The 27,137-nt window shown below is 32.2% G+C and overlaps 1 protein-coding gene and 1 non-coding gene across 2 annotated transcripts; both read left to right on the forward strand.

Annotated features, from left to right (window-relative positions):
* Positions 1-1,144: 1,144 nt before the first annotated feature.
* On the forward strand, positions 1,145-5,193 carry LOC150034227 (uncharacterized). The gene is made up of 3 exons (XM_090317274.1): positions 1,145-1,256; positions 4,451-4,586; positions 4,815-5,193. The coding sequence occupies exons 1-3, from the start codon at positions 1,145-1,147 to the stop codon at positions 5,191-5,193; spliced, it is 627 nt and encodes a 208-aa protein (XP_090173400.1).
* A 12,108-nt stretch (positions 5,194-17,301) lies between these two features.
* Positions 17,302-17,407, forward strand: LOC120087379 (small nucleolar RNA R71). Its single transcript, XR_005484516.1, has one exon. It is a non-coding gene; the product is annotated as a small nucleolar RNA R71 (small nucleolar RNA).
* Positions 17,408-27,137: the final 9,730 nt, after the last annotated feature.

The following is a 27,137-nucleotide window of genomic DNA, read 5'->3' on the forward strand; positions in this document are numbered from 1 at the left end:
CTCCCAATCTTTATATGATCTTAAGAGTTAAATTAGATTCCACACATGAGACCGACATTTTCCTACTTCCTTTATGACTTGACTTTATTTTTATTTACAGCTTCCCTAGAAAAATTTCTAGGAAGTCACTCAATATAGAATTGCTCCAAGCTAAGCATATTTAACGACAAGTTCTTATGATTGAGCTATTGAAAAAAAAGGTACACCTTTTCTTAACCATACTTTCATATTCTCAAGATCCTTCCCAATCAGATGTGATCCCGATTTATTCATGTATCTCCCAAGATTCGAGATGTTACAAATTTTCACAAATTTTATTCATTTATGCACTTTAGTAAACACCATAAGTAGAAATGAAAATTTTAATTCTCGTTCCTTAAAGTAATCATAGTCTAATTTTCAGTTGGGATTTTATTTATATATTTATTTTTCATTTCTTCTTTTCTTTTCTTGATGTAAAGAGTTGTGAATCTTTGACATTATGGTAGAGAAGTTTATGTTTGAACCAATTGAGCTATAATCAAATTAATAATTTCAGTAGGATATATCTTATTAATCAGTTTTTTTTAGTATAACTATTACAAAGATGAAAGATTAAACCTTCAATTTCAAAAGAGGAAGCACAATCGATTACCGCTAAGTTGAGTTGAGCTCCCATTTGACTATTTTATTTATCAATTTGATTTGTAGGTAAGTAATGTTTTTCTAATTGTGTTACGTCAATAATATGGATAAAATAAGCACTTAAATTGTTTGTGTACACTTTGGTTGGGTTTCATTACATCTCCAAGCACTTCGGGGGCTGTGGCTGCTTTTTAGAAAATGGCTGCCTAGCTACCCCACATGCTATATTTTAATACAATATAAAATATGAATTGAAGGTCGAGGCCCCATGCATATATACCACTTTATCTCATACGCTAATTGGGGTTTCATTTTTCTATGAAACTATCATACTTTTAGGTTAAACGAATGGTGTGTACAAATTTAGTTTTTGTTATATATATATATTAGCCTTAGGTTGGGAGTTATCGTGAGTGGTTGCTACTGTAAATCTATCATTGTTTGCTATAAAATAGAAATACAAGCGATGGGATCAAGAAAATAACAAATTTTAGACGAAAAGTAACACCAAGGGACTAAAATGGGCCTAAGGAGGAAGGTTGACTCGGACCAAAGCCGATCGGATCCTAATAAAATGTCATATATGGCCTGCTCACATATGCCTCGATCCAAGAACATCATCGTAGGAGAAGGTGTTCGACCTCAATGACTAGCAAAATGGCCAAATGAAACATGCTTCTCGCATGCCTCAACCTGAAGAGATGAAAGCTACGTAACTCTGAGACTCTATGGAAACTCTATAGAGGATAACTTAGGTCATCCATTACTATATAATTACATCATTATAGTATCTCTAGAGAATGTACGTCAAATCTCGTTCTCAATTTCTAAAGCTTTCGTTCACTATCTTACTTAACCAACCTAGTGTGGCAATTAAGCACCACACCGGTTTTCATGTTTCCCTTTTATTTTGCGAGTCACATTCTTCTTTCATCTAAACAAAGTTATCGTTGCTATCACAAGAAAGTTAAACTATTTTCCATTTATGAATTTTAGCACCTATAGATGTGTTGAAATATGAGTGGAAGTAATATATATATATATATATTTTATATATATATATAATTTGATTATAGCTCCAAAAGGGTTAACTATAAAAGGATGTCAATGTTACTTCTAAATTTGTTCTATTGCTTTATTAGACTTACTCTATTGCGATAGTAGAGAAACACATTTTCAAAAAGAGGTTGCTTTTGCCTTGGGCGGGCTGGACAATTACCTAACAATAATCGGTGCCAAAGTTGTATTAATTTGACATATATTTTAGAAAATTAGAACATGTATATATATAATTCTTTTGAAAATTTTTAAACAAAATATCGTTTACTATATATTTTATCATCGATATTGTTTTTTCACCATAATTTAAGGTGAGAGAATCAAATATCTTACTTTAAAATCAATAATATAAAGTTTTATGTATCAATCAAATTAAGTTTATGGAGTATTATTCATCTTGTAAAATTATTTTTAAGTTTTTTTTTTTTAAAAAAAGGAATGGTATGAATAAATGATAAACTTATACAAATATTAATTATCTAATTTCTATTTTCAATTTTGGGGGGAGGACTTATATGTTCTCAAACATATGCATGCATATATTGGATGTCTCCTAGAATGTTCCTTTTGTGTGCTATATTTCTTTATATTTCTTTATTTTTTTTTAGATATGTGTGTTTTATTTCTCTTTCTTATTCAACCATATGTAGAGTAGGAGACATTCCAATTCAAATTTTTGACTTCTTAACCCAGGATATTTTTTAATAATATCGAAAATCTCATTAAATTTTATCTATCAATATTAAATTTTAATTTAGACAACTTTTCATAATATATTCATAAACCATCAAATTAATTATAGTTACTAAATATTAGGTTGAATATAAACATTTTTTTTTCTTTTTACAAAAAGGTTGAATGCAAACTATTATCAATTAATTTAGGATAATTATTTTAAATGGTATGACTGCTGAAAAATATTTTCAAGTATAACAAAATGTCACTATCTAATAGACTTCGTCGCGAAATATCATTCATAAACATTAACATTTTGTTATATACTATATATTTTTTTATTATTTTTATATTTTCTAATATAATTCTCCATTTTAAAATTTCAAATTCAAAATTTGAATACATTGAATAAGTGCAAAATGTTCTTTTCAAAATTTGTACTGTTTGAATCATAGAAACCAAAAATAGTTATTGACAACAGAATTTAGACTACCTATCAAATGCATACTCGTTGAATTTAATCAATTTAAAAACATAATATACAATCAGAATTACCTACCAAACTGGCCTTAATTCTTTACATATATATTTAGGAATAAGTATCAAATTATTTTTGTTGGGGGTTCTCACATAATCGGTAATAGTAGAAATCCTATGTAATTCATTAGTTAATATAAAATTTTTGCCACCCAAACGGTGAGGATATAATATTAATTAAATTAATGTATAAATAAGGACGAAATCACGTAGGAATCAAGAACACGTATCCCTCCCATTATCAATTTTTATATTTTTAATATAAACTTTTAAGTAATAAGAATAATATTAATTAATACATGAGTTTATATTATCAAAGATCCTTTGTGGTTTATTGGTTAAGGGATATACTCAAGTCACATGTGACCTAAGTTTGAATTCCTCAATGCCTTATTTGGTCATTTTTGTGTGACAATTTTAATTTGGTGGATTGCGTGCAATGGGTCTAGGTGGCACTCGAAAAAAAATGGATTTTTTTTTTTTTTAATTCTAAATATGAAATTCTAAATATAAGGTATGTTTTAATCTTCTGGTTGCAGTTGCAAATGAGTCTTTCTAGTTACAAAAAAATTAGAAGATCAATATAGTTTCGTTATCTTCCGTGGAAGTTTTTTTTTTCTTTCAAAATTTAGAGAAATTTTTAATCTCAATTCTCAACAACGTTCTCTTGAATAAATATTGTCTATTTTTATTTTCCTACGTAATTTTTATATTCACATTATATATATTAGTTTTAGAGTTAAAGGTACAGATAATTCCATATCATTGACATGTAAATTTAAAATTCTTCTTAGACTTTTTAGTTCTTATATTTTTAAATCTATATAATATAATTATTATATTCACATTATGCTCTATATTACATAATTTAAAAATATAAGAACTAATTCATATTATTAAAATATTACCAGATTTAAAAGTATAATATTACAAGATTACATTACGCTCTATATTACATAGATTTACATAGATTTAATTCAATAAAAATACAAAAGTTTTCACAATTTTTAAATATGGAGAGAGATTTTTATTATGCCATTTAACTTTTTTAATATATTCACATTATGCTCTATATATTTTCGTTTGTTTTCATATTATTTTTACTTTACATTATTCGTATAGATTTTTAAAATTAATTTTAAATTTCAAACTAGAGGATTATTTGTTGTCACTCGTTTGGATATACAAATTTGGTAAGTAAGTTTTAAAAATCGTCTTAGGCTTTAAGTTTGTATGCTTTTAAATATATATAATAGAATATAATATTATTATTACTAATACTTTTGTAGAGTTAATTCAAAATTAATACGGAGAGATATTGTAAGAGAAAAACAACAATAGAGACAATAAATACATCATCTTCAAAGAAGAAAAATGTTTTGGATGCTATGTTGTACAGTATTCAATCTAGAAGAACTACCCATAGATCTTGGTCTAAGAACCAAAATTTACTATTATAATTATAGTATTTGAGATCAAGTTCGTAGAGTATATTTACTAAAAAGTATTTGTCAGCCTCGAAATAATACTTTTTCAACTAAGAAATTTGGTACAGAGTCTAGACCATTTAATCTAGCTTGGTTTAGTGAATATTCTAATTGGTTAGAATATAGCATTTCAAAGGATGTCACATTTTGTTTATGTTGCTATCTATTCAAACCAAAACTAAGTGAAGAGTCAAGAGGTGACCTGTTTTGTTAGTGAAGGATTTTCTAATTGGAAGAAAAAAGAGAAATTGCATATTCATGTTGGTGGTTTTAATAGTGCACACAATAAAGCTTTGGGTAAATGTGAGACTCTTTTGAAATAGAAACAACATATTGTGACTTTTTAAATAGGATGTCTGACCAAGTACGGATTGAGTATCAAACTCGATTAGGTGCATTGATTGATTATATCTGATTTTTATTATGACAAAGACTTGCATCCCACGAGCATGATGAGACAGATGATTCGAAGAATCAAGATAATTTTCTTGAACTTTTACAATGGTCATGCAACCATAATAAGGATATTGAAGTTGTAACTTTGAAAAATGCCCTAGATAATTTGAAATTGAATTCACCCAGTATTAAAAAAAATATAGTGCATTCCATTGCAATAGAAGTTGTTAATATGGTTATAAAAGATATGAGTGACAAACAGTTTTTTATCTTGATAGACGAATCAAAAGATATATCTTCAAAGGAGCAAATGTCAGTTGTATTGCGATATGTGGATAAAGGTCATGTAATTGAACGATTTGTTGGAATCGTACATGTCAATGATCACGTTCTCTATCACTTAAGAAAGCCATAGATGATTTTTTTTTTCTCAACATGGGTTAAGCATTGCTAGTTTGCAACGACAAGAATATAATGGAACAAGTAATATGCTAGGTCAGTTCAATGGATTGAAAACACTTATTTTGAAAGAAAATGAATGTGCTTTTTATATTCATTGTTTTTCTCATAAACTTTAGTTAGCTCTTATAGCTACTGTAAAAAAAAATCATGTGAAAATTTATGGTATGTTTTTTATTATTACAAATGTGGTGAATATAATTGGGGTATCAGCAAAACGTCGAGATATTCTACGAAAGAAACATAGAATGAAATTTTTTTAAGCTTTAAATAATGATGAAATATCAAGTGGTTGAGGATTAAATCAGGAGACAATGATTAAATGACCAGGAGATACTCGATGGGGATCACATTAATATACTTTAACGAATTTTATTACAATGTTTTCTTCAGTAGTTGATGTACTTGAGACAATTGTGCAAGGTGGATCAAATTCAGTAAAAAAATATGTAGCAAAGATTCTAATGAGTTCGATTCTATCTTTTGACTTTGTTTTTCATATATATTTATGAAAATTATCTTGAGAATCACAAATGTCTTGTCCCAAGCACTACAAAAAAAAGATCCAGATATTGTGAATGCAATGAATTTAGTCAGCATTTGTAAAGAAAGACTGCAACAAATAAGAGAGTCTGATTAGGATTCGTTGTTGAGTATGGTTTCTATTTCTATCATAGTCATGATATTGAAGCTCTTAAAATAGATGACCTATTTCTAATTCGAGGACGAAAAAAACGAAAATCTCAACCAGTTTTAAATTTACATCATTGTCGTGTTGAAATTTTCTATGTTGTCATTGATATGCAACTTCAATAGCTGAATAATCATTTTACTGAAACAAATACTGAATTGATTCTTTGTTTGGCTTGTCTAAATCCGAGTAATTCATTTGTTTCTTTTGATAAAAAAAGCTTAGTCAACTTGCTCAATTTTATCCAAGAGACTTTTCAACTATTGAACTCTCTATGCTTAAGGATCAACTTCAAAATTACATTATTGATATGCATTCAATATTAAGTTTGTTGAGCTAAAAAGCATATATGATCTTGTAGTAAAAATGTTCCGGATGAATAAAGACAAAGTCTATCCATTAGTTTGCAAATTACTCACCTTGGCGTTGATTTTATCTGTCGCCACAACTACTATAGAGAGAACATTTACTGCTATGCATATTGTGAAGACTCAATTGCGTGATTGAATGGGAGATCAGTGAATGAATGATTATCTTATAGCCTATATTAAAAATGATTTATTTGATAAATTAGATATTGAAGTTATCATGAATTGATTTTAAAACATGAAAACTCATAAAAGATATTTATAATATACTAAATTAGTTAATTTATGGAGTTATAAATATATATATTACATTTATTTATAGATATTTTTTTATTATTAGACTTATACATATAGTATCCCACTATATAAAATTTCTAGCTCTGCCAATAGTCATAAGTTAATTATAACAACTTTATTACCTAAATATATAATCTACGAGAGATTAGGTCAATGTGTGAAATCACCCGAAAAAAGTCAATGTGTTAGGGAAGATTGTTGTGTTATTCCACGTGGATTATTAGACTTTTCATGTTAATGTTAGTTGCCAAGTGGGAGAAAAACATCATTTCTTATAAGCTAACTTTTGAAGTAAATAGTGACCAGAAGGCGCAGAATACTATTACCATGTCATCATTTTAATACGTATATACTCTTTGCAAATATGACAGAATTCTCGAAATAATTAGACATAGGAAAATATTATGAAATCCATAAGGACGACATCTTCATTACGTACCTATGACACATTCCAAAAAGTATGATTCTATAATCCTTAAGATTTTATTTGATAACCATTTCGTTTTCTGTTTTCTTTTTTTAAAATTTCTGTTTTTACCCTTCTCATTCTCTTTACTATAATTTTCACTTTTTTTTTTAAAGAAAAACGTTTGAACTCTTAGTTGAAATCTAAAAGTAAAAGCAAGTTTTTTAAAATGTAATTTAATTTTTGAAAATATTGGTAGAAAGTAAACAAGGTAATATAGAAATTTAGGGATGAAAATAATTTGATAAACTTAATTTTTAAAGTTAAAAATAAAAAATAAAATAGTAATCAAATATAAGTGTCTAAATATGGGCTGAATTTTATGAAGGGACATTTGCAATAGAAGCTAAATAATTATTAAAAACTGAATTTATGTCCCATTTTTTTTTTATTTTTTATTTTGCAAAACCGGCGAAATCTCTCTCACCAAACCTTTGAATTGTACTCATCCTCTCTCTATCCCACCGAGCCAACACCACCTCCATTATTTTTTACTTTTTTTTTCAATTCTTTTTATGCATTTATATCTATTTTCATTTCAAACTTTTAATTTTATCAAAATAAATAAATAAATATCAAATTTTTACGAAGTTAAGAATGACTTTGACCGATGTATATTTTAATTATTGGAATAAAAAAATTTCAGAAATACATACACATTTTGTTAATAGAAAGTTGTTTATTTTTTTTTAGATACTTTATACATATATGTTTTACTTCATGTAATGACTGATTGATATTTTGTTTACTACGAATAAATATTTGAAATATCAATAAAATGAAACATACACATGTTCTACTCCAAAATAGATTATTCATTACCATCTGATTATAATTTGATTATCAATGATACTGATTGTCGTTGTTTAATTTTTGTCTGATTACTATTGTCTAATTGCTATTTGATACTCATTGGTAATGATATTGATTATATTATCTTATTGTTGTCTGATTACTATGTGATACTAGTTGCTATTTGATATTGATTCTTATTTGATTGTTATCTGATTGCCATCATTTGTATCATTTGTTATCTGATTGTTGCCTAATTACTATCCGATACTGATTGCTATTTGATTGTTTTCGAATAACTATTTGATGATGATTATTAATGATATCGATTACTATTTGATACAGAATACTATTATATACGATTGAAAATGCTTGGTTATTTAAATGTTTTAAATTTAAGGACAATTTAAGTAAATATAGTAAATATATTGATACACAATTGAAAATGACTGACTTTTCTATTTTCTTTTTGAATTGAATGAATTTTTTTCATATTTCAATAGACGCAAAAGCTTACTTTGCTCTATTGGCACTAAAGCAAGAGAATGGATCTGAAAATAGTGTTCTCATTGGACGCTCATTGAACTAATAAAAGGAATAAAACCATTATAGAGAGTTTGTTTAGCTTGTAATAAAATAAACCTAGTTTCGTTGATGAAAACAGGGAGAAAAGTTATGGATAATCTTAACTTAACATTCAACTGGTTAAGACATTATACTCTCGACTAGAAGAGTTGACCACTAATTCTTTCAAAAGTCCACTCTAATCCAAATATCTGGAAAAAGGAGGGGAAAATGAAAGATGAGCAAGAAAGCAAGCATATTGTAAAACTCCATTAGAGAAAGATAAAAAATAATAAAAAAAAAGGGATAAAGAAGTAAAGATTGGTTTAAGAAATTAAGTAAAGAAAGAAGGAAGAGAGATATGATGATAAAGGGAAGAAACCCATACACTAAAGGGACAGTTGCAATATCGGGAAGAGAGGAGGAGGAGTTTGCCATACCTGCAATTTCAAGAAACTTGAAGTCACGGTCTTTATTTTCCAAAATATATTTGTTTCTCAATACAATTTCCCTTTTATAAACAGTCCACAATCTTTGTAGTTGTTAGTTTAATTTCATTTTCTCTCTTAATAATCTAAATGTTCTTTTTAATTTGTTCTGGAAGAAACCCTTTGTAGGCAATTTATGTTGAAAATGCAACTTTTATGGAAAATATAATTTTATATTTCTAAATGTTGGATTGTATCATTTAAAATCTTGAACTTTTGTAAGTATGTATCAATTTACATTATCCTCCAAATTGTGTTCAAGAAATACTGTCTAAAGCTTATAATTTTACCCCTCATTATGATTACTTTTGAAAATCATTCATGGATCAATTCTTACTCAACTGTAGACTTCTTCAAATATTAGTTTCACAAAGTGGACAATTAGAGTTGATGCGTAGATAATAATTTTCAAAGAAACTTCTAATTAGGAGTCTAAATTGATTCATTTATGTGAGTTTAAGTATTTAATTAGTAAAACTATAATTTTCATACGATATTTCCAAATAGAATAGGAGAGCAGTACTAACTCATTCGATAGAAGGAGGCGTCGTGTATAATTTTATGCCAATATATAGGGTTCTATTGGGTTTTTGGCAAAATATTAGAAGTGTAGTTTATCCACATCGGTTAAATTGAAGAATAGAGATGGGCTTCAAGCCTATAAAAGGAACCTATGGCTCTAGTTTTAAGTTCTCTTAGTTAGAAACACTTTAAGCTTGGATGTGTTAACTATGGTTAAATTCCCTTTATATATTCTCTAGTTTGAGAGTGGAAAAATTGTGTGAATAGTATAAAAGCTTTGAGAGAGTGCTCTTGTAATTTAGGATTGGGGAAAGAACTGTTCTCTGTGATTGTAACAATTTTTCATATAGTAGATTCTTCAAATATCTTGCCAAGGTGGAATTTGTTGAGATTTTGGCAAAATATTAGAAGTGTAGTTTGTCCACATCAATTAAATTGAAGAATGGGATGGACTCCAAGCCCATAAAAGGAGTCTATGTCTCTAGTTTCAAGTCGTCTTAGTTAGAAATAGTTTAAGCTTGGATGTGTTGATTTTAGTTAAATTTCCTTTATGTATTCTCTAGTTTGAGAGTGGGAAAAGAGTGTGAATAACATAAAAACTTTGAGACAATGCTCTTATAATTTGGGATCGGGGAGAGAATTGTTCTGTGTAATTGTAACAATTTTTCTAATTTTTCATATAGTGAATTTCTTTCTAGTGGGTTGTGGTTTTTCTCTGAGTTGAGAGTTTTCCACGTAAATCCTTGTGTTACTAATTTTATTGTTTTTTTTTTCTCTAATTTTTCTATTATTTTTCCTGATTATTCATGTATTAGAAGTGAGAGGTATTTCCCAATAGATTCTTCATATTAATGCCTAAGACACAACATAAAAATGAGATTTAATATAATTTCTCAAAATCAAGTTTTTTAATCTTTTATTAACGTTAATATTTATTTTAATTTTCCTCTTACTTCTTGGTCTCACTCGTTTTTTTCCCACTCTAGATTCTTGCTCGTTTTTCTTGCTTTCCCTCCATGCTCTTGCACTTGTATCTCATTCTCACTCATTTTTTTCCATCTTTATAATTTTCTAGATTTGAAACAATTTCAAATTTCTAAGCCTGTTGAGGTAGAGGGAGAGAGAATAATAGGACAATGGTTCGATGTTCATAGGAAAGGACAGAAAAAGAGGAAAGACAACCTGCAATTGATGGATGAGATGCAGTACGAGGGTTGGAAGGCAGATCGAAAGAGATGAAAAAGGAGAGAAAAAAAATATTTACTCATGCAAGCGAAAGGTCATATACCTTTATTTTAAAATGTAGGTCAAATTTCATTTTGACTTAATATTTTGAGTCGACTGTACAATTTGCTCTAATTCATATCATACTAATTTTAAGTTCGATCATCACTTAAGCCTAAGTTTGAGTTGGTCATTTTCATAAACTTTTGTAAATCTAGAATGAAAAAAAAAAAAAAAAAGAATAAAAGTTCCATATTTAGCATCATATAATATATATACACACATATTTGTAAGTGTGAGGAATTACCAAATTGTGGCACTTAGAGATGTGATTTGAAAAGGGCTTGAAAATTGAAAGGAATTCAATGAACCCTAATTGTCACTTTCTTAAAGAGCCTTCAAAAGCCAAATTATTTCAAATGTCCTCCATTCATATTGCTCTCACTGTTTTTCCATTTGGAGTAGGCCAACCCGCCCGCCCTATGTTTCAATTATTTGTTCAATTCTCTCTCTATATATATCAATTTCATCCCTATATTTTAAAGCAATTTATTTTACTCTTTTTATTGACATAAAAATCTAGTTATACAAAGTTTGACAATATAAGTTTCATCTAATTAACCTATACATTCTTTTGAACTTTTTGAATAAAGTTAATAGTACTTAATACCCTTGATCAATCATGTTTAACTAAACCAACGATTAGTTTTTTTTTTTTTTTTTTTTTTGGTTAAAATATCCTTCTGTTCTTATTATTTTCAAACTTATTCATTTTTAGTCTATATACTTTCAAATGTCAAATTTTAATCTAATTTAGTCCCACTGCTAGTTTATTATTGATTTCTTTGAAAATTGTTGTTAGTTATTAGTATTTTCACTTTAAATTTTGAAAAAGTATATATCACATATTGTATTTTTTTGTATAAAAATTATTATTATTATTATTTAGCTAATTCTATAAAGTTTCATTTTAGGGATTAGTTTTAAGATTTATGTAAAGTACAAATATTAAAATTAAACAAATTTCAAAGTACACTTACCAAAATCATATTTTGATCATTTATTATTATTGAAAAACATGATAGGATGACTTGTCATTCGAAATACGGATGTTAAACAGAAAGCACTGACAAGCATTGTAATAATAAAATACCAACAACAAGAAAACAAGTAAAAGCACATAGGAATTGGTAACCCAGTTCAACAATAAACCACCTATGTCTGAGGGGCAGTGTGCCCAAGAAAGATAATCCACTAGTATTAAAGAGTTAAGCATTTACAACGTAGTACTTATCTGTAATACTTCGACTATTACAATAACTCACGTAAAGCCCAACTTACAAGTCACCTAGGCTTCCCTCAAGTACGATAATATTAGTGTTGGATACTTCGGCTTGCAACAGTGTGTGAGACTCCTCTCCACTTGATTATCTTTCTTGCAACTCAGTGAACTTCCTTCACAGATGAATCTTAGGTTCTTCTTAAGATGAAGAAATCCTTATCGAGTATGAAGTTTTAAGCTCCCCTTAAGACATAGAATCCCTTCTCTTTAGCGACAACATTGGTAATCTCACTCTGAATTACTGCCATCACTGACATGGTAGGTGAAATGTCATCATGATCTTATCTTTTTGATACTCCTAAGGTATGGTTTCATGAATGTCTCTTCTGAAGTATCAACACATTCCATCCATTTTTCGATCAACCTTCTATTACGACTATCACTTTGTAATTGCAACATTCCATGCTACGAACTTGTCTTCTTGAAAATCAATGCATGCGATCAATTTTGCAATGGTTTGGGATCAACGCATGCAATCATTCCTATGATAGCTGCAAAAATAGACATTTTGATGCAAGATAACACATGATATAAAGTTAGCGGGAATTTTCAGTGCAAATCGACGCAAGCTCATATTTCAACATGAATTCCTAGCAATATTAATGCATACTCTGCTCATCAACCCTCAAAATTCTAAATAAAAGGCTGCAATAGCTTGTATTTCTATAGTATATAGTTTAAGGTATAATATATAGTTTAATTATATTAATTAGTTAATATAATCGGATTAAAGTTGATTTTGAATTTTGAATTCAAAATTAATAACTTCTTAGGATTTATTTTAAGTTTTAGGGGTATCTCTCTTATATGTAGTTTTTGGCAGAGGAGTGGGTAGGTTGTTGGTTTTACGTGAAAATCAATATGCAGGAGAAAGGTTCTCTATGCTAAAAAGATATTCTCTCAAGATCTCTCTTCTCCCACTCTTACCAAAAGGTAAGCCCACACAACTCTGCATTTGGTTCTCTCCTTGAGAATAACAAGGAAGACTTCATTGGTTGTCCAAGAAGTTATGTGTTGTGGTGTTCAAGATCAAGAAGAAGCTTTTACTATCCGTGACCACTAGAGAGGAAGCGAGAAGATTGGATCATCAAGGGTTACTGTTCTTTTTTATAGGATAAGCTAACATGCAACGGAAGGAAACAAAATCAATAAGCACTCTAATTACATTTAATTTGAGTTCTAAAAGCATGCTTAAACAAAAATTTAAGAAGAGAGTTTCTCAACAACATATACCTTTGATGAATTCTCCCAATTCCAAGCTGCTCTTCATGTGATTACAACTCCAATTCTTCAGTGAATCACCAGGAGATCTTCTCTACTATTCTCAGCCTTGAATATGAGTGGTAGAACTCCAAATTGAAGTGAACTTGGTGAAATAAATGAAGTGAGTTTTGGGTGAGGAAGAATTTTTGTAGCAATTTTCTAAAAACTTAGAAAAACTCCTATTTTCCAATCTCCAATTTCAGAGCTTTTATTCACCAAGTACATGCATGCACTAAAAGCTCAGCTCAATGACATCTCAAAAAAACAATTGGAGTGGGCTAGGTGGATGGTTTTTAACAAAACACTTAAAATTTCCAACTTTGATGGAAATTTCCACTACAACCATTAATTTCCAATTTAATTTGGTTTTAATTAATTCAAATTAATTAAAATCAAAAACCAATTTCTGAAATTGATTATAAAGTTTGAAAATTAAAATTAATTTAATTTTAATTAATTAAATATATTTAATTAATAAATTAATCAAGCACCTAAGTTTAATATGAATCTAATTCATATAAATCATACTTAATTTCATAATTAAATATATTTAATTTCTTTAATTTTGTTTAATTTCGATAAATTAAACGTTTAATTATATCCAATATAATTGTTCAAAACCCTAATTTGATTTTGAACTTGTTCAAATGCAAACCCTAATTTCAATTTGAAAATTTCTAATTGAAATTTAATTTGAACATTTCAAATTGAAATTATTCCAAAATCACTCAATTTATTAGTTCAAGATGTTCATGTTTACGAGCTAGTAGAGAGACCTTATGGACTTACAGATCATGAGCTTCAACAATTTAAGATTAATTGGTTAAAACTCTTTAGACCAAATTAATCAGTATTCGTTAACTATCAAGTCACACCACTATAGCTCAATAATTGCACTCTCCTCACTGTAGATATATTTGTGTCCACTTGATTTAACCATAATCAGTAAATCGACCATTCACAGGTTGTTCGTAATAACAGCTGGGTCAATATGTTGTTTTACCCCCGATATTACATCTTGCTCCTTAAGTTCCATTGATCCTCTAATGAACAATTGGTTTGTGATCCAATCACTAAACCGGATCCCTCTCGGACCAATGAGAGGGTGAGGCCCCTTGTTCAAGACCTGAATTCAGTACTTAAGAGAACAACCTTTCTTCTATCCTTAACTCTGGAGGCGTGAATTCCTTCTTGCATCCTATATCCCTAGCTATCTACCTAGTCTTACCCTTGAAATGGGAGGCTTATTGAGGCGGCATTGTTGAGCCAACCCTCACCTATGCAAATCTAAGGATAATCCCGAATAAATAGGAGTTCATAGTTAGATCAAGATTAAGATTCAGTTACCTAGATCATCTAAGCAAAATATTTAGTCTTAAACAGTAAACAACATTATAAAGTAAGAGTGACTTATTTCATGGTCCGATCTTACACAAACTCATTGCATAGGACGGCCCCACTCCTCATGTCAATACATGAACGAATCAGAATCACTTCATTTCTAGTAACTTTATAACAAATTGTAACAACTACAGAGTGGGCCGCATCCAATAATGTTACTAGAATAAGGTACCCAACCTTATTCGTATACTATAGACCGTTTTGGCTATTTACTCGAACTTGATCCATCTTTATGTCTCCACATAAAGTTCAAGTATTCATATAATAGCCATGGATCTTAGTTTATTGTACTTAGACTTTATAAATGCAATTTATAAATTCGATAATAACTTTATTGAAGTAATGTTGAATAACATCTTTATTGATAATAGAATATGTGTAACTTTACAAACTGCGAGTTTTAGGACATACAACCCAACAATACTCCCACTTGGACTAAAACTCCAATGGACAAATATATACAATATTGAGTACAATGAAAGAATAAATACAATAAACTAAGATATCAGATACCCATAAATTCTCCCATTTGCCTTAGTTATAAGTAACTCGTAGACCTAGTCCTACTAGGTGACCCTCGAACACTTTAGCCAAGAGAGCCTTCGTAAATGGATTAGCTAAGTTGTCTTGTGAAGCTATCTGCTTGACGATCACGTCTTCTCTATGTACAATATCTTTGATGAGATGGTATTTCCACTCGATATGCTTTCCTCGTTTATGGCTTTGAGGTTCTTTGGAATTTGCAACGGCTCCATTGTTATCACAATATAGTGTGACTGGCAGGTGCATATTTGGAACCACTTCCAAATCAGTCAAGAACTTTCTGAGCCATACTGCTTCTTTGGCTGCTTCACTTGTAGCTACATACTCAATTTTCGTTGTGGAGTCAGCAATACAACTTTGTTAGATACTTCTCTACACTACTGCTCCTCCATTTAGAGTGAATACTAACCCCAAAGTTGATTTCCTTGAGTCTATATTGGTCTGGAAGTCAGAATCAGTGTATCCAATAAGGATCAGATCCTCAGCACCATACACAAGCATTTAATTCCTCGTTCTCCAAATATATTTGAGGATGTTTTTAACGGTAGTCCAATGATCATATCCTGGATTGGACTAAAACCTATTGACTATTCCAACTGCATAGCATATGTCAAAACGAGTACACAACATGGCATATGTTAAAACTCCCTATTGCTGATGCATATAGAATTCGTTTCATTACCTCAACCTCTTGAGGTGTCTTAGAACTTTGTTCCTTAGAAAGATGAATTCCATGTCTGAAAGGAAATGTTCCTTTCTTGGAATTTCGCATTTTATATTTAGACAACATCTTGTCTATATAAAATGCAAAATGCTTGAGATAATGCTGCAGTGTCAAATCTCATATTCTAGGATCGAGACGCTTGTTTCAACCCATGAAAGGATCGATTAAGCTTGCAAAAAAATTTTCTTTTGACCATGTTTTATAAACCCTTTTGGTTGAGACATGTAGATACTCTCTTCAAGATAGCCATTTAGAAAGGCTTTCTTGACATCTATTTTCCATATTTCATAATTATAAAATGCAGATATGGATAAGATTATTCTAATTGACATTATCATGGCAATCAGATATAAGGTTTCTTCATATTCTACCCCCTCTCTTTGGGTAAATCCTTTTGCCATAAGCCAAGCTTTGTAGGTCTGTACCTTACCAGCTTGGTCTCATTTTCTCTTATAGATCCACTTGCAACCGATGGGTTTTATTCCTTCTGGTCGATCTACAAGATCTCAGACTGAATTGAAGTACATAGACTCCATTTCAAGGTTCATAGCTTTAATCCATTGGTCTTTATCCACATCATCCATTGCTTATTAAAAGTTAATGGATCCTCTAAGCCATCATCTGGTATGATGACTTGAGTTTTGGTTAAGCCCATGTACCAGTCAAGCTGTTGCACAACCCTCCCACTATGTCAAGGTATTCTCAACTCTTGAGAAGGATGTGAAGTATTAGTTTCATCAACTACTCTTGTTGATGGACCTGTTCTATCAACAACTCTTATTGATGCGTTTGTCATTTCTCTGGTCATTTCTTCCATTACTAGCATACTACGAGGTTGATGATTATTTATATGGTCCTCCTCTAGGAAATCTGGGTGGCCCTCCTTTTTGTGCCACTGGTTGAAAGCTTTGTTGTTGATTTTCCCACGCGAAATTTGGGTGGTTTCTCCACTCGGGGTTGTATGTATCAGAATAGGGATTATTCTTTATAAAGCATACTGACTGCGGATTTCCTGGGCGTTCTTCCATTGAATGAGCATCTCCACAGATGACACAACTTGCAGTCGTTTGAACAATTGCGTTGACCTGCCCTTTCTTCGCTCCCGTGCTATTAATTGCGATGCCTTGTATCAAACTCATCATCGCATCATTTAATTCTATAGGGATTCGATGGTCCCATTGTTTGTGTCATTATCTTTAATTCTTAATCTTTGATCACTTTCCCGTTAATCCTCGTGATTTTTGGAAATGCGATCAAGTATACTCTTGGCCTTCTCATATGTTTTGTCAAGCAGGCCACCAGCTGCTGTCGCATTGGCAGCGGTATGCGAAGCAGGGTTCAGTCCTTGATAAAAGATTTACATTTGCAAGCAGTCTGGTAAGCCATTATGTGGAAAGTCTCTTACCAGCCTCTTGAACCTCGCCCAGGCATCACTGAGCGATTCATCATTTTCTTGTTCAAAATTTGTTATTAATTTCTTTCTCTTGGCATTCTCGGTTGGTGGGAAATACTTCTTCATAAACTTTTCCACCACTTGTTCCCACGAAGTTATCTCTCACGGTTCAAGAGAATATGCCCATTTTCTTACCTGATCACACAAAGAAAATGGAAACAGAGTTAGTCGAACTTCTTCAGTAGAGATATTCAGGAAAACAAAAGTGTTGCAGATTTCTATGAAGCTCCAGAGGTGGGCGTGCGGGTCTTCGCCACGCCTCCTTCCAACTACCCAGCAGCCTGGATCATCTGCAATGTTACCGAATTCATTTCAAACCTCGATCCATCTAACGCTGGCCTCATGATTTTTGGAGAGAAATCATAGAGGTTGGGTGATGCATAGTATCGAATAGGTCTATTGCGGTCATTCACCAGAAGGATGGGATTGGCCATTATATTGTTCGCGTTTGCGACCTTTTCTTCCGGTTGTTCCACCATTCTTAGGGTACTCTCTTGTTGTTGGCAGTTGTTTCTCAGTCTTCGTCGAAATGTCCTCTCAATCTTCGCGTCATAATTCGCCAGAGATTGAGAGTTGCAAAGAAATCAGAAAAATTACCATTAGCACATGATTTGCCGAAGTCCCCGGCAATGGCGCCAAAAAGTTGATGCTTTATTTTATGAGATGAAAATGTGGAATGAGATGTGGTGATGGTAATGCGTTGAGCAACAAGTTTTCTCAGAGGAATCCAAGTATAAACCCCACTGAGTTTCCTGGTAAATCCAGGGTCGAGCTCAGAGACTTGGGAAAAAATATGCGGTGGTAATTTGTAACGACCCGGCCCCCTAGGACTTAAGTTAGGCCGTTAGTAAGTATATGCATGCATGGAACTCAAAATGACACTCTGTTATTGCGAAATAAATGCTAATTAAATAAGGGAAGTTCAAAGGCTTTCATTAATTTCAAATATTAAAACAATAGTAGGGTACCCATAAATCATCAAGGATAATAAATAAGTCTGAAAAACGATTCTTAAAAATAAGTTTTAAACATCAAAACTAAAAGTTGAGAAAAACATGAAAAGAACTCTAAATCTCATGAGCGGAAGCGTAAAAACTAGTCCCAGTGGCTCGATCACGAATTCCACTTGTCCATCGCCGGTGCATCTCTACCCTTACCTGAAACAACAACATGAGAAAGAATGAGTATAAAATATTCAATAAGTAACCCCACTACTGGGGGCAGGCTAGGCATCTATGTCCTCTAGATACCCACCTCTTGTGAAACATATAAACTGCTCTAGTTCTCATGGGACACATATACACATGAAACAAAAAGGAAACTGAGTTCTATCCGACTGTAGTTAAGTATGTCTGCTATCTCTGGTGAATCCCAAAGGACACACAAAGTGGTGAATCCCAAAGGAGACAAAAACTGGTGAATCCCGAAGGAAACACAAACTGGTGAATTCTGAAGGAAACACAAACTGGTGAATCCCAAAGGAAACACAAACGCTGAATCCCAAAAGAGACATAAACTGGTGAATCCCGAAGGAGACGCAAACTGGTGAATCCCAAAGGAGACACAAACTGGTGAATCCTGAAGGAAACACAAACTGGTGAATCCCAAAGGAAATGCAAACTGGTGAATCCCGAAGGAAACACAAACTGGTGAATCCTGAAGGAAACACAAAATCTAATGGACATTTAACTAATTAGTAAGGACAAATTCTAATGGGCATCTAACTAATCAGTAAGGACATTTCCACAGTCTCAACATCATAATCATCACTGTATGAATATATGACATATATATAAACCTCAACATCATGACTCTACAACATACACATATACCTCAACATCATGATTCTACAACATATATGTATACCTTAATATTAGGTCGAACCAAAAAGCAATTGAATCTTTGTGAAATTCTTGAATCCTTAATCAAGCCTAAACATAAACCAAGCTTTAAAATTAATAGTTAAGGCCAAAATCCAAACACCCAAATATTATAAAATATTTTCAGATAACTTTATCTAAGGTGTGGTCCAATTTGAATTTACCTTCCAAACCTCCAATTTTAAGCCCAAATAATTAGCAAACTAAAATTTTCTTCATCTTGAATGAAATTCTTGAATCAACCCCCTAATCATAATTTGAAATTAGGCTTACATGATTAAAGCTTGAATCAAAGACATACTTCACTACCAATGTCTCAAATAAATTATCCATATGTAGCTTCGTCAAAAAAATCACTTCCAAATGACTTTACCAAAATTTCTCAACAACCAAAATTAATCCACAAAAGGGTCACGAAGGTGAGAATGAAAATGGGGTGGAGTTTGACTTTTTATAAAATAATAATAATAAAAAAAAAACAAAAAAAGGAAGTAAATATAATTACATTTAATTTCTTTCCGTTTTATACTATTAAATTTCATTCCGTTTCAAAAGAAAATCAATTCCTGCCATTAATTTTCAATTTGAATTTCAAATTCAATAATTTCACACCAACAATTAAATTCCTGCATTTATACTTGAAGTCCAAAATTCCAAAAATGTCCTCCAACTAATAAGAATTACTGAAATTTCAAATAATAAAGTTACTGAAATTACTTTATTACTAAAAAAATGTGCGGGGTGTTGCATTCTTCCCTCCTCAAAGAAATTTCGTCCTCGAAAGTTCATTCTTGAAAAAAAACTCCGGGGGTATTACATTCTTCCCTCCTCAAAGAACTTTCGTCCTCGAAAGTTCATTATTGAAAAAGCTTCGGGTACTGGGCCTTCATCTCATTCTCTCACTCCCAAGTAGCCTCCTTGAACTCGTGATTCTGCCACAGGACTCACAAAATCAATTTCCAACGGCGCAATGTTTTTACCTCTCTGGCGAGGATCTCTATAGGCTTCTCCTCGTAACTCAAGTTGTCATTCAATTATAAGGGCTCGTAGTCAACTACATGGGACGGGTCTGTCACATACTTCCTTAGCATCGAAACATGGAAGACATTATGAACTGAAGATAGTTCTGAGGGCAATGCCAAACGGTAAGCTACGGGGCCAACTCACTCCAAGACCTCGAAAGGTCCAATGAATCTCGGACTCAACTTCCCCTTCCTACCAAACCTCATAATACCTTTCATGGATGCCACTTTTAAGAGCACTTTCACACTAGTCTCAAATTTCAGGTCCTTATGTCTTACATCGGCATAGCTCTTCTGTCTGTTCTGAGCTATTTGCATACGAGCCATGATCTTCTATATTGCCTCATTCGTGGTCTGCACCAATTCAGGTCCTAATAATTTCCTCTCTCCTACCTCATCCCAACACATAGAGGACCTGCAACTCTTCCCATATAGAGCCTCAAATGGCAAAGTGCCAGTGGCAATCTGATAGCTATTATTATATGCGAATTCCATTAAATGCAAGTGAGAGTCTCAACTCCCTGAAAACTCTAGTGCACAAGCGCACAACATATCTTCCAATATCTGGTTCAGACGTTCTATTTGACCATCAGTCTATGGGTGAAAATTGTACCAAAATCCAATTGAGCACCCAATGCTAACTGGAGACTCTTAAAAAAAAAAAAAAAAAAAAAAGATGTAAAACGAGGGTCATCGTTTGACATAGCTGAAACTAGTACCAAAAGAGGTGTAACAACCTCTTCCATAAATAACTATGAAACTTAAGATGTTGAAAATCAGCAACACTTCTACACTTCCGAGTTGAGAACTGTGAAAATGGTCATGAAGTTAAAGAAAGTCTTATATACTAAAAACATATATCTGAGCCTACCATGTCACAGGGAAAACTTCATATGTGCGGTGAAGAAACTGGTCATACTATATAATGCGTCATCTGAAGATACGTACCAGAACAAATCTAGTCAACTGAAAACTGCTTCCACTCTAGAAGCACCAACTGTGATGTCTTTCCTAGGGTCTACATGTTTGAGAATAACTCTGTCTAATTAAGTCTCACATTCATGAGAAACTCATCATGAGGTTCTATGCTGTCATGAGCTATAAAACTTGCTTGAGCCATTCTCATATTATTCTTTAGGCTTGAAACAATCACATATCATTACTTAGACCCCACTGCGAACGAGTTCAGAATTCCACCCGAAAATGAGGTTTTGAAGTCCCTAGATGCTAAAGCATAAGTAAATTGATAACACATTTTCATAACCTCGTAATAACCGTAATTGATTCTTGAAATCATTTTTTTCAATGATAAAACCTTCTTGATTCATAAGTCCTAGCTTGGATTACTCGTACTCCCTAACACTAGTTAACTCATTGCCCATGCAAGAGAATACATACTATCTTGTAATGCTCCAAACCCACTTTTAGTAACTTCTTACTATCAACTCAACTTTATTGCCAAGTCTATCCTTTATACCAATGGTTATATTGGAAGATCCAACTTACTTACTTTTGTGCATATACCATTATTGTCTACCTCGAGTTGGATTATTTTCTTTTCTCAATCAAATTGATGGTTTTGCTAGTTCATGTTTCCAACATTTGCACACAAACTCAAAATCCCTTAAATCTTACTAATGCCCTTAATGATTTACCTCTTAACTAATGAAGCCTCAACATACCATGTCAATAGTTCTCGAACATCAACTGCTACTAGTAACTCCATTTTAGCTTATCCCTTCTCAACCTTCTGTTTCGGCAACAGATTCTTGTATTAAAACAAAGTTCCATACCAATCACTTACATAAGCTATCTTTCCATCTAACACATATTGTCCTAAAGTCCCACATGATAATGAGGTATTCTTCTTTTACACCAAAACAAATACCTTGTAACCTCTCTTATCAAGCCTGCAAACCATACTTAACTAGGAGTTTCAAACACATTAAATTTCTTTCTCTTTCCAAAAGAGTAAACTTTCTTGGATACTTTTTTCTCATTCACACTTATCTTTGATAAAACTACTAAATTAAAGACACCTCCTTTTTTTTTTCCACTTTCCATGTGGAACATAATCTCTTTACTAAATTATATTTTACTTAACTCCTCCATAAATCTTATCTCTCACTAAGAATTTCCATATTGTAGAATTCCTCTTTGCCAATTTGCATACGTTTAGACTCCAAAAGACTTTTGTTTCTTCAAATCTTTCTAACTTGGAACTCCTTAACACAATAAGGCTCTGGGTCTAGGTATACTAAAATAATCCTTCAACCTAAACAAATAACACCTTGCTTTAACCCCTTTAAGTCCAAGGTCATGTCCAATTATTTTAGCTTTCTTTAATGACATCTACCTAGCTAGATATTCCAAAAGAATTCTTTATATCGTTACACATACTTTTCCTAGTTCATCAAGTTGTAGTATTACCCAAATGATTATGACTTATGAATCCTTTCTAAAATTCTTCTCGAAATGTTGGGTTTTTAATATCTCAAAACCTTTAATAAATCTATAGACTCTTCTTCTTTTCCTTCTTATTCATAAAAAAACTTTTAACCTTATACTTGAGCACTAGCTTGTGTATTCATACTACCACCGATTGCACTATCCAACACAAAACATAACACTAGTCCTTGATCAATTCTTATCTCGACAATTTTATTCTTTGGCTTAAACATTTAAATACTTTCATTCCTAAATTGTCATAACTTTACATAGTTTCATCAATCTTTAGCATCGTTGAACTGAGGTATATATTTGTTCGTTTCTAACAAAATTTCCATGAGATTAACTAGTGCCAAGTGACCTCATAATTAAGTCTATTTTATTTTTCTCCTTTTGTAGTGTCGTACCTGATAATCCTCTTGTAATAATTTTTAATGAGTCACTGACCTAGCATTAGAACATAATTGGTGCACTTAAGCTAAATAAATATTTTAATGCACAACTATCATAAAACTTGTAATTGATAAGACATACCTGACGATGACAAGGAATCCGTTCATAGGCCACAGGGATAATCTAGACTTACATAGTAAGTCCGTCTATAGAACCCAAAACATGGGCTCTGATATCAACTGTAACGACCCGACCCTCTAGGACTTAAGTTAGGCCGTTACTAAATACATGCATGCATAGAACTCAAAACGACACTCTGTTATTGTGAAATAAATGCTAATTAAATAAGGTAAGTTCAAAGACTTTCATTAGTTTCAAATATTAAAACAATAGTAGGGTACCCATAAATCATAAAGGATAATAAATAAGTCTAAAAAACGATTCTTAAAAATAAGTTTTAAACATCAAAACTAAAAGTTGAGAAGAACATGAAAAGAACTCTAAATCTCATGAGCGGAAGTGTAAAAACTAGTCACAATGGCTCGATCACGAATTTCGCTTGTCCATCACCGGTGCATCTCTACCCTTACCTGAAACAACAACATGAGAAAGAATGAGTATAAAATACTCAATAAGTAACCCCACTACTAGGGTCAGGCTAGGCATATATGTCCTCTAGATACCCACCTCTGGTGAAACATATAAACTGCTCTAGTCATCATAGGACATATATACACATGAAACAAAAAGGAGACTGAATCCTATCCTACTGTAGTTAAGTATGCCCACTACCTCTGGTGAATCCTGAAGGAGACATAAACTGGTGAATCCCGAAGGAGACATAAACTGGTGAATCCCGAAGGAGACACAAACTGGTGAATCCCGAAGGAGACACAAACTTGTGAATCCTGAAGGAAACAAAAAATCTAATGGGCATCTAACTAATCAGTAAGGACATTTGCATAGTCTCAACATCATAATCATCACTGTATGAATCTATGACATACATATAAACCTCAACATCATGGCACTACAACATACACATATACCTCAACGTCATGGTTATACAACATACATGTATACCTTAACATCATCAGATCAAATACAACCATGGAAGCACATACAATCTCATACTAGCATTCAAGTGTCTATGTGCATAAATAAATAATTCGGATCTCGTAATAGAACATACTTTAATCATGTTATATTATCAATTTTTCATGCTGTCATTCTGCCATACCTTCATTTAACATGCCAGCAGACATCTAATGCCTGGCCCATGGGTAGTTCTAGTAGTAAGATTAGGTCGAACCAAAAAGAAATTGAATCTTTGTGAAATTCTTGAATCCTTAATCAAGCCTAAACATAAACCAAGCTTTAAAATTAATAGTTAATGCCAAAATCCAAACACCTAAATATTATAAAATATTTCCAGATAACTTTACCTAAGGTGTGGTCCAATTTGAATTCACCTTCCAAACCTCCAATTTTAAGCCCAAATAATTAGCAAACCAAAATTTTCTTCATCTTGAATGAAATTCTTGAATCAACCCCCTAATCATAATTTGAAATTAGGCTTACATGATTAAAGCTTGAATTAAATACATACTTCACTACCAATGTCTCAAATAAATTATCCATATGTAGCTTCGTCAAAAAAATCACTTCTAAATGAATTTACCAAAATTAATCCACAAGAGGGTCATCAAAGCATAAAACTTACCAAAAATCTCTAAAAAAAACTCTAACTTCACTGAATAACACCTCAATACTTTCACAAACTTGAATCCAAAGTTGAAACACAATGGGTATTAACCAATTGATGCCAAAAGTAAATGAGTATTCAAGAATCAAACGAAAACAAACCCAAACGGCAGAAATCTTACCCAAATCGATAGATCCAATTACGACAAAAGTGAACGACGTTTGAGTAGTGGTGGACGGAGGTCATGAAGAAGAAACTAACGCGGCGACTTTGGGTGGCGTCGGACGGGCTCACGAATGTGGGAAAGAAAAGAGGGGGCAGGGTTTTTTTTTATAAATAAACAATAATAATAAAACAAAAAAATAAAGTAAATATAATTACATTTAATTCCTTTCCGTTTTATACTATTAAATTTCTTTCTGTTTCAAAAGAAAATTAATTCCTGCCATTAATTTTCATTTGAATTTCAAATTGAATAATTTCACACCAACAATTAAATTCCCGCACTTATACTTGAAGTCCAAAGTTCTAAAAATGTCCTCCAACTAATAACAATTACTGAAATTCCAAATAATAAAGTTACTAAAATTACTTTATTGCTAAAAAAAATGTGCGGGGTGTTACATTCTTCCCTCCTCAAAGAACTTTCGTCCTCGAAAGTTCATTCTTGAAAAAAAATAAAAAACTCCGGGGGTTTTACATAATTTCTCAGAAGACTTTGCGGTAACCAAATAAATCAAATAGTTGTTGTGTTTGTTGTTTGCGGTAATAAAATAAATAAATGCGATAGATTTTAGAAAGTTTGATTATGCAGTAGATACACTGAGTATGTGGAGGAACGGGTTGAGAAGGTCTTTAGCTAGCGTTTCTGGGAATGTGACAAAGTATGCGATCATGCTACAGTCATGCAACAACAGATCATTTTCCAATGCAAATGTGGTGCTCTTAGTTCTAAAACACATGTGTTGAATGCAACAATGTCCATAGAGCTTATTCCTAAGTCTCTACTCTTTTCCTATGCGATGATACAGGATGCACACAAATACAAGGTGACTACACACAATTATATCCTATCTCTAGGATGCATGCGACGCGTTAATAGCAAACAATTCTTATTCTTAAGCTCCTATCTCTTGATTATGCATTCTAATCTGACTCTCCCGAGCCTAGATTCTAACCTGACTTTTCCAAGCCTAGATCCTATCCTTAGACTACCCTCTCGAGTATCTCTAATGGACGAATGAAGCATACATAATACAAGATAATCGCATATAGTGAATATCCCCAATTAAGCTAGCTAAGTACTAATCAACCCATTCGACAGATTTAGCTACTCATGCGTGATGAACCGAGAGTGAACATATATAAAGAAGTAAATTCCATTTCTATAGATAAGTTTGAGTACAAAATGAAAATGGAAGTTAAGGATAGAGAGCCTGGTAGTAATCCCTTGCTTCCCAAGGCCTTTATACGGTCAGCTCTATTCTGTTCAAAAGATATTCCTGCTTCCGCAGGAGCTGGCCGTCTCTTTGATCTTGAAGCTTTCGGCACTCTCTCAAGTTCACCGGAACGATCGATCGGCACAATCTCGCTTCTATCGCTTTCGCCTTAAAATAAAAGAAAATGTAAGAACAAGGCTAAACTATTTAAGGGAAAATTATCTAAGTCTCCGAACTTCTCTTCTGAAGGTTGTCTTCGGTATTTATAGAGCTTTGGGATGAAAAGTGGCTTCTCTCTTATGATTACACTGATGGGATGACTTTAATTCTCTGACTGAAGCGTCGAATATTTGTCACCGAAAAGCTAAGTGTACTTGTTATCGTTAGGGACTTGTCAACTTAATTCGGATTCGACCGTCATCAGCTTTCTGTCCCATCGTGATTAATTATGTTTTCACCCAGATGTACCCACCAAGTTGCGTTGGCTCTATGCGGCAATCATTCTTGAGTAGATATTTGCGAGCACAAATCACCGTAAAGCCTTGCGGTGATGTTGCACTAGACCATTGATTTCTTGTGATCGCGCTTTCTGCCCCGCGTTAACGCATATTCTGCATAAAAATACCAAAGTTAATTGTTCTTATGCGATGAACGCATGCGACCGAAATGTTATGATCTTAATGCTTTTTGGACGTAATCTAACATATTTTATCAACGCAAACCTTCATTGTTTAATAACTAAGCACTGTAATAACGTGCATTTTTGCCCGTTATCAGTTCTCAACCTTAGCTTTATATTCTTTGAACTTTTCAAATGTTTCAGACTTATGATGCATTAGGTAAATATGCCCATACCTTGAATAGTCATCAACAAA

This window comes from Benincasa hispida, chromosome 9 (assembly GCF_027475165.1).
Source record: "Benincasa hispida cultivar pf3 chromosome 9, pf3_genome.v1.1, whole genome shotgun sequence".
In the NCBI taxonomy this organism is placed as follows: domain Eukaryota; kingdom Viridiplantae; phylum Streptophyta; class Magnoliopsida; order Cucurbitales; family Cucurbitaceae; genus Benincasa; species Benincasa hispida.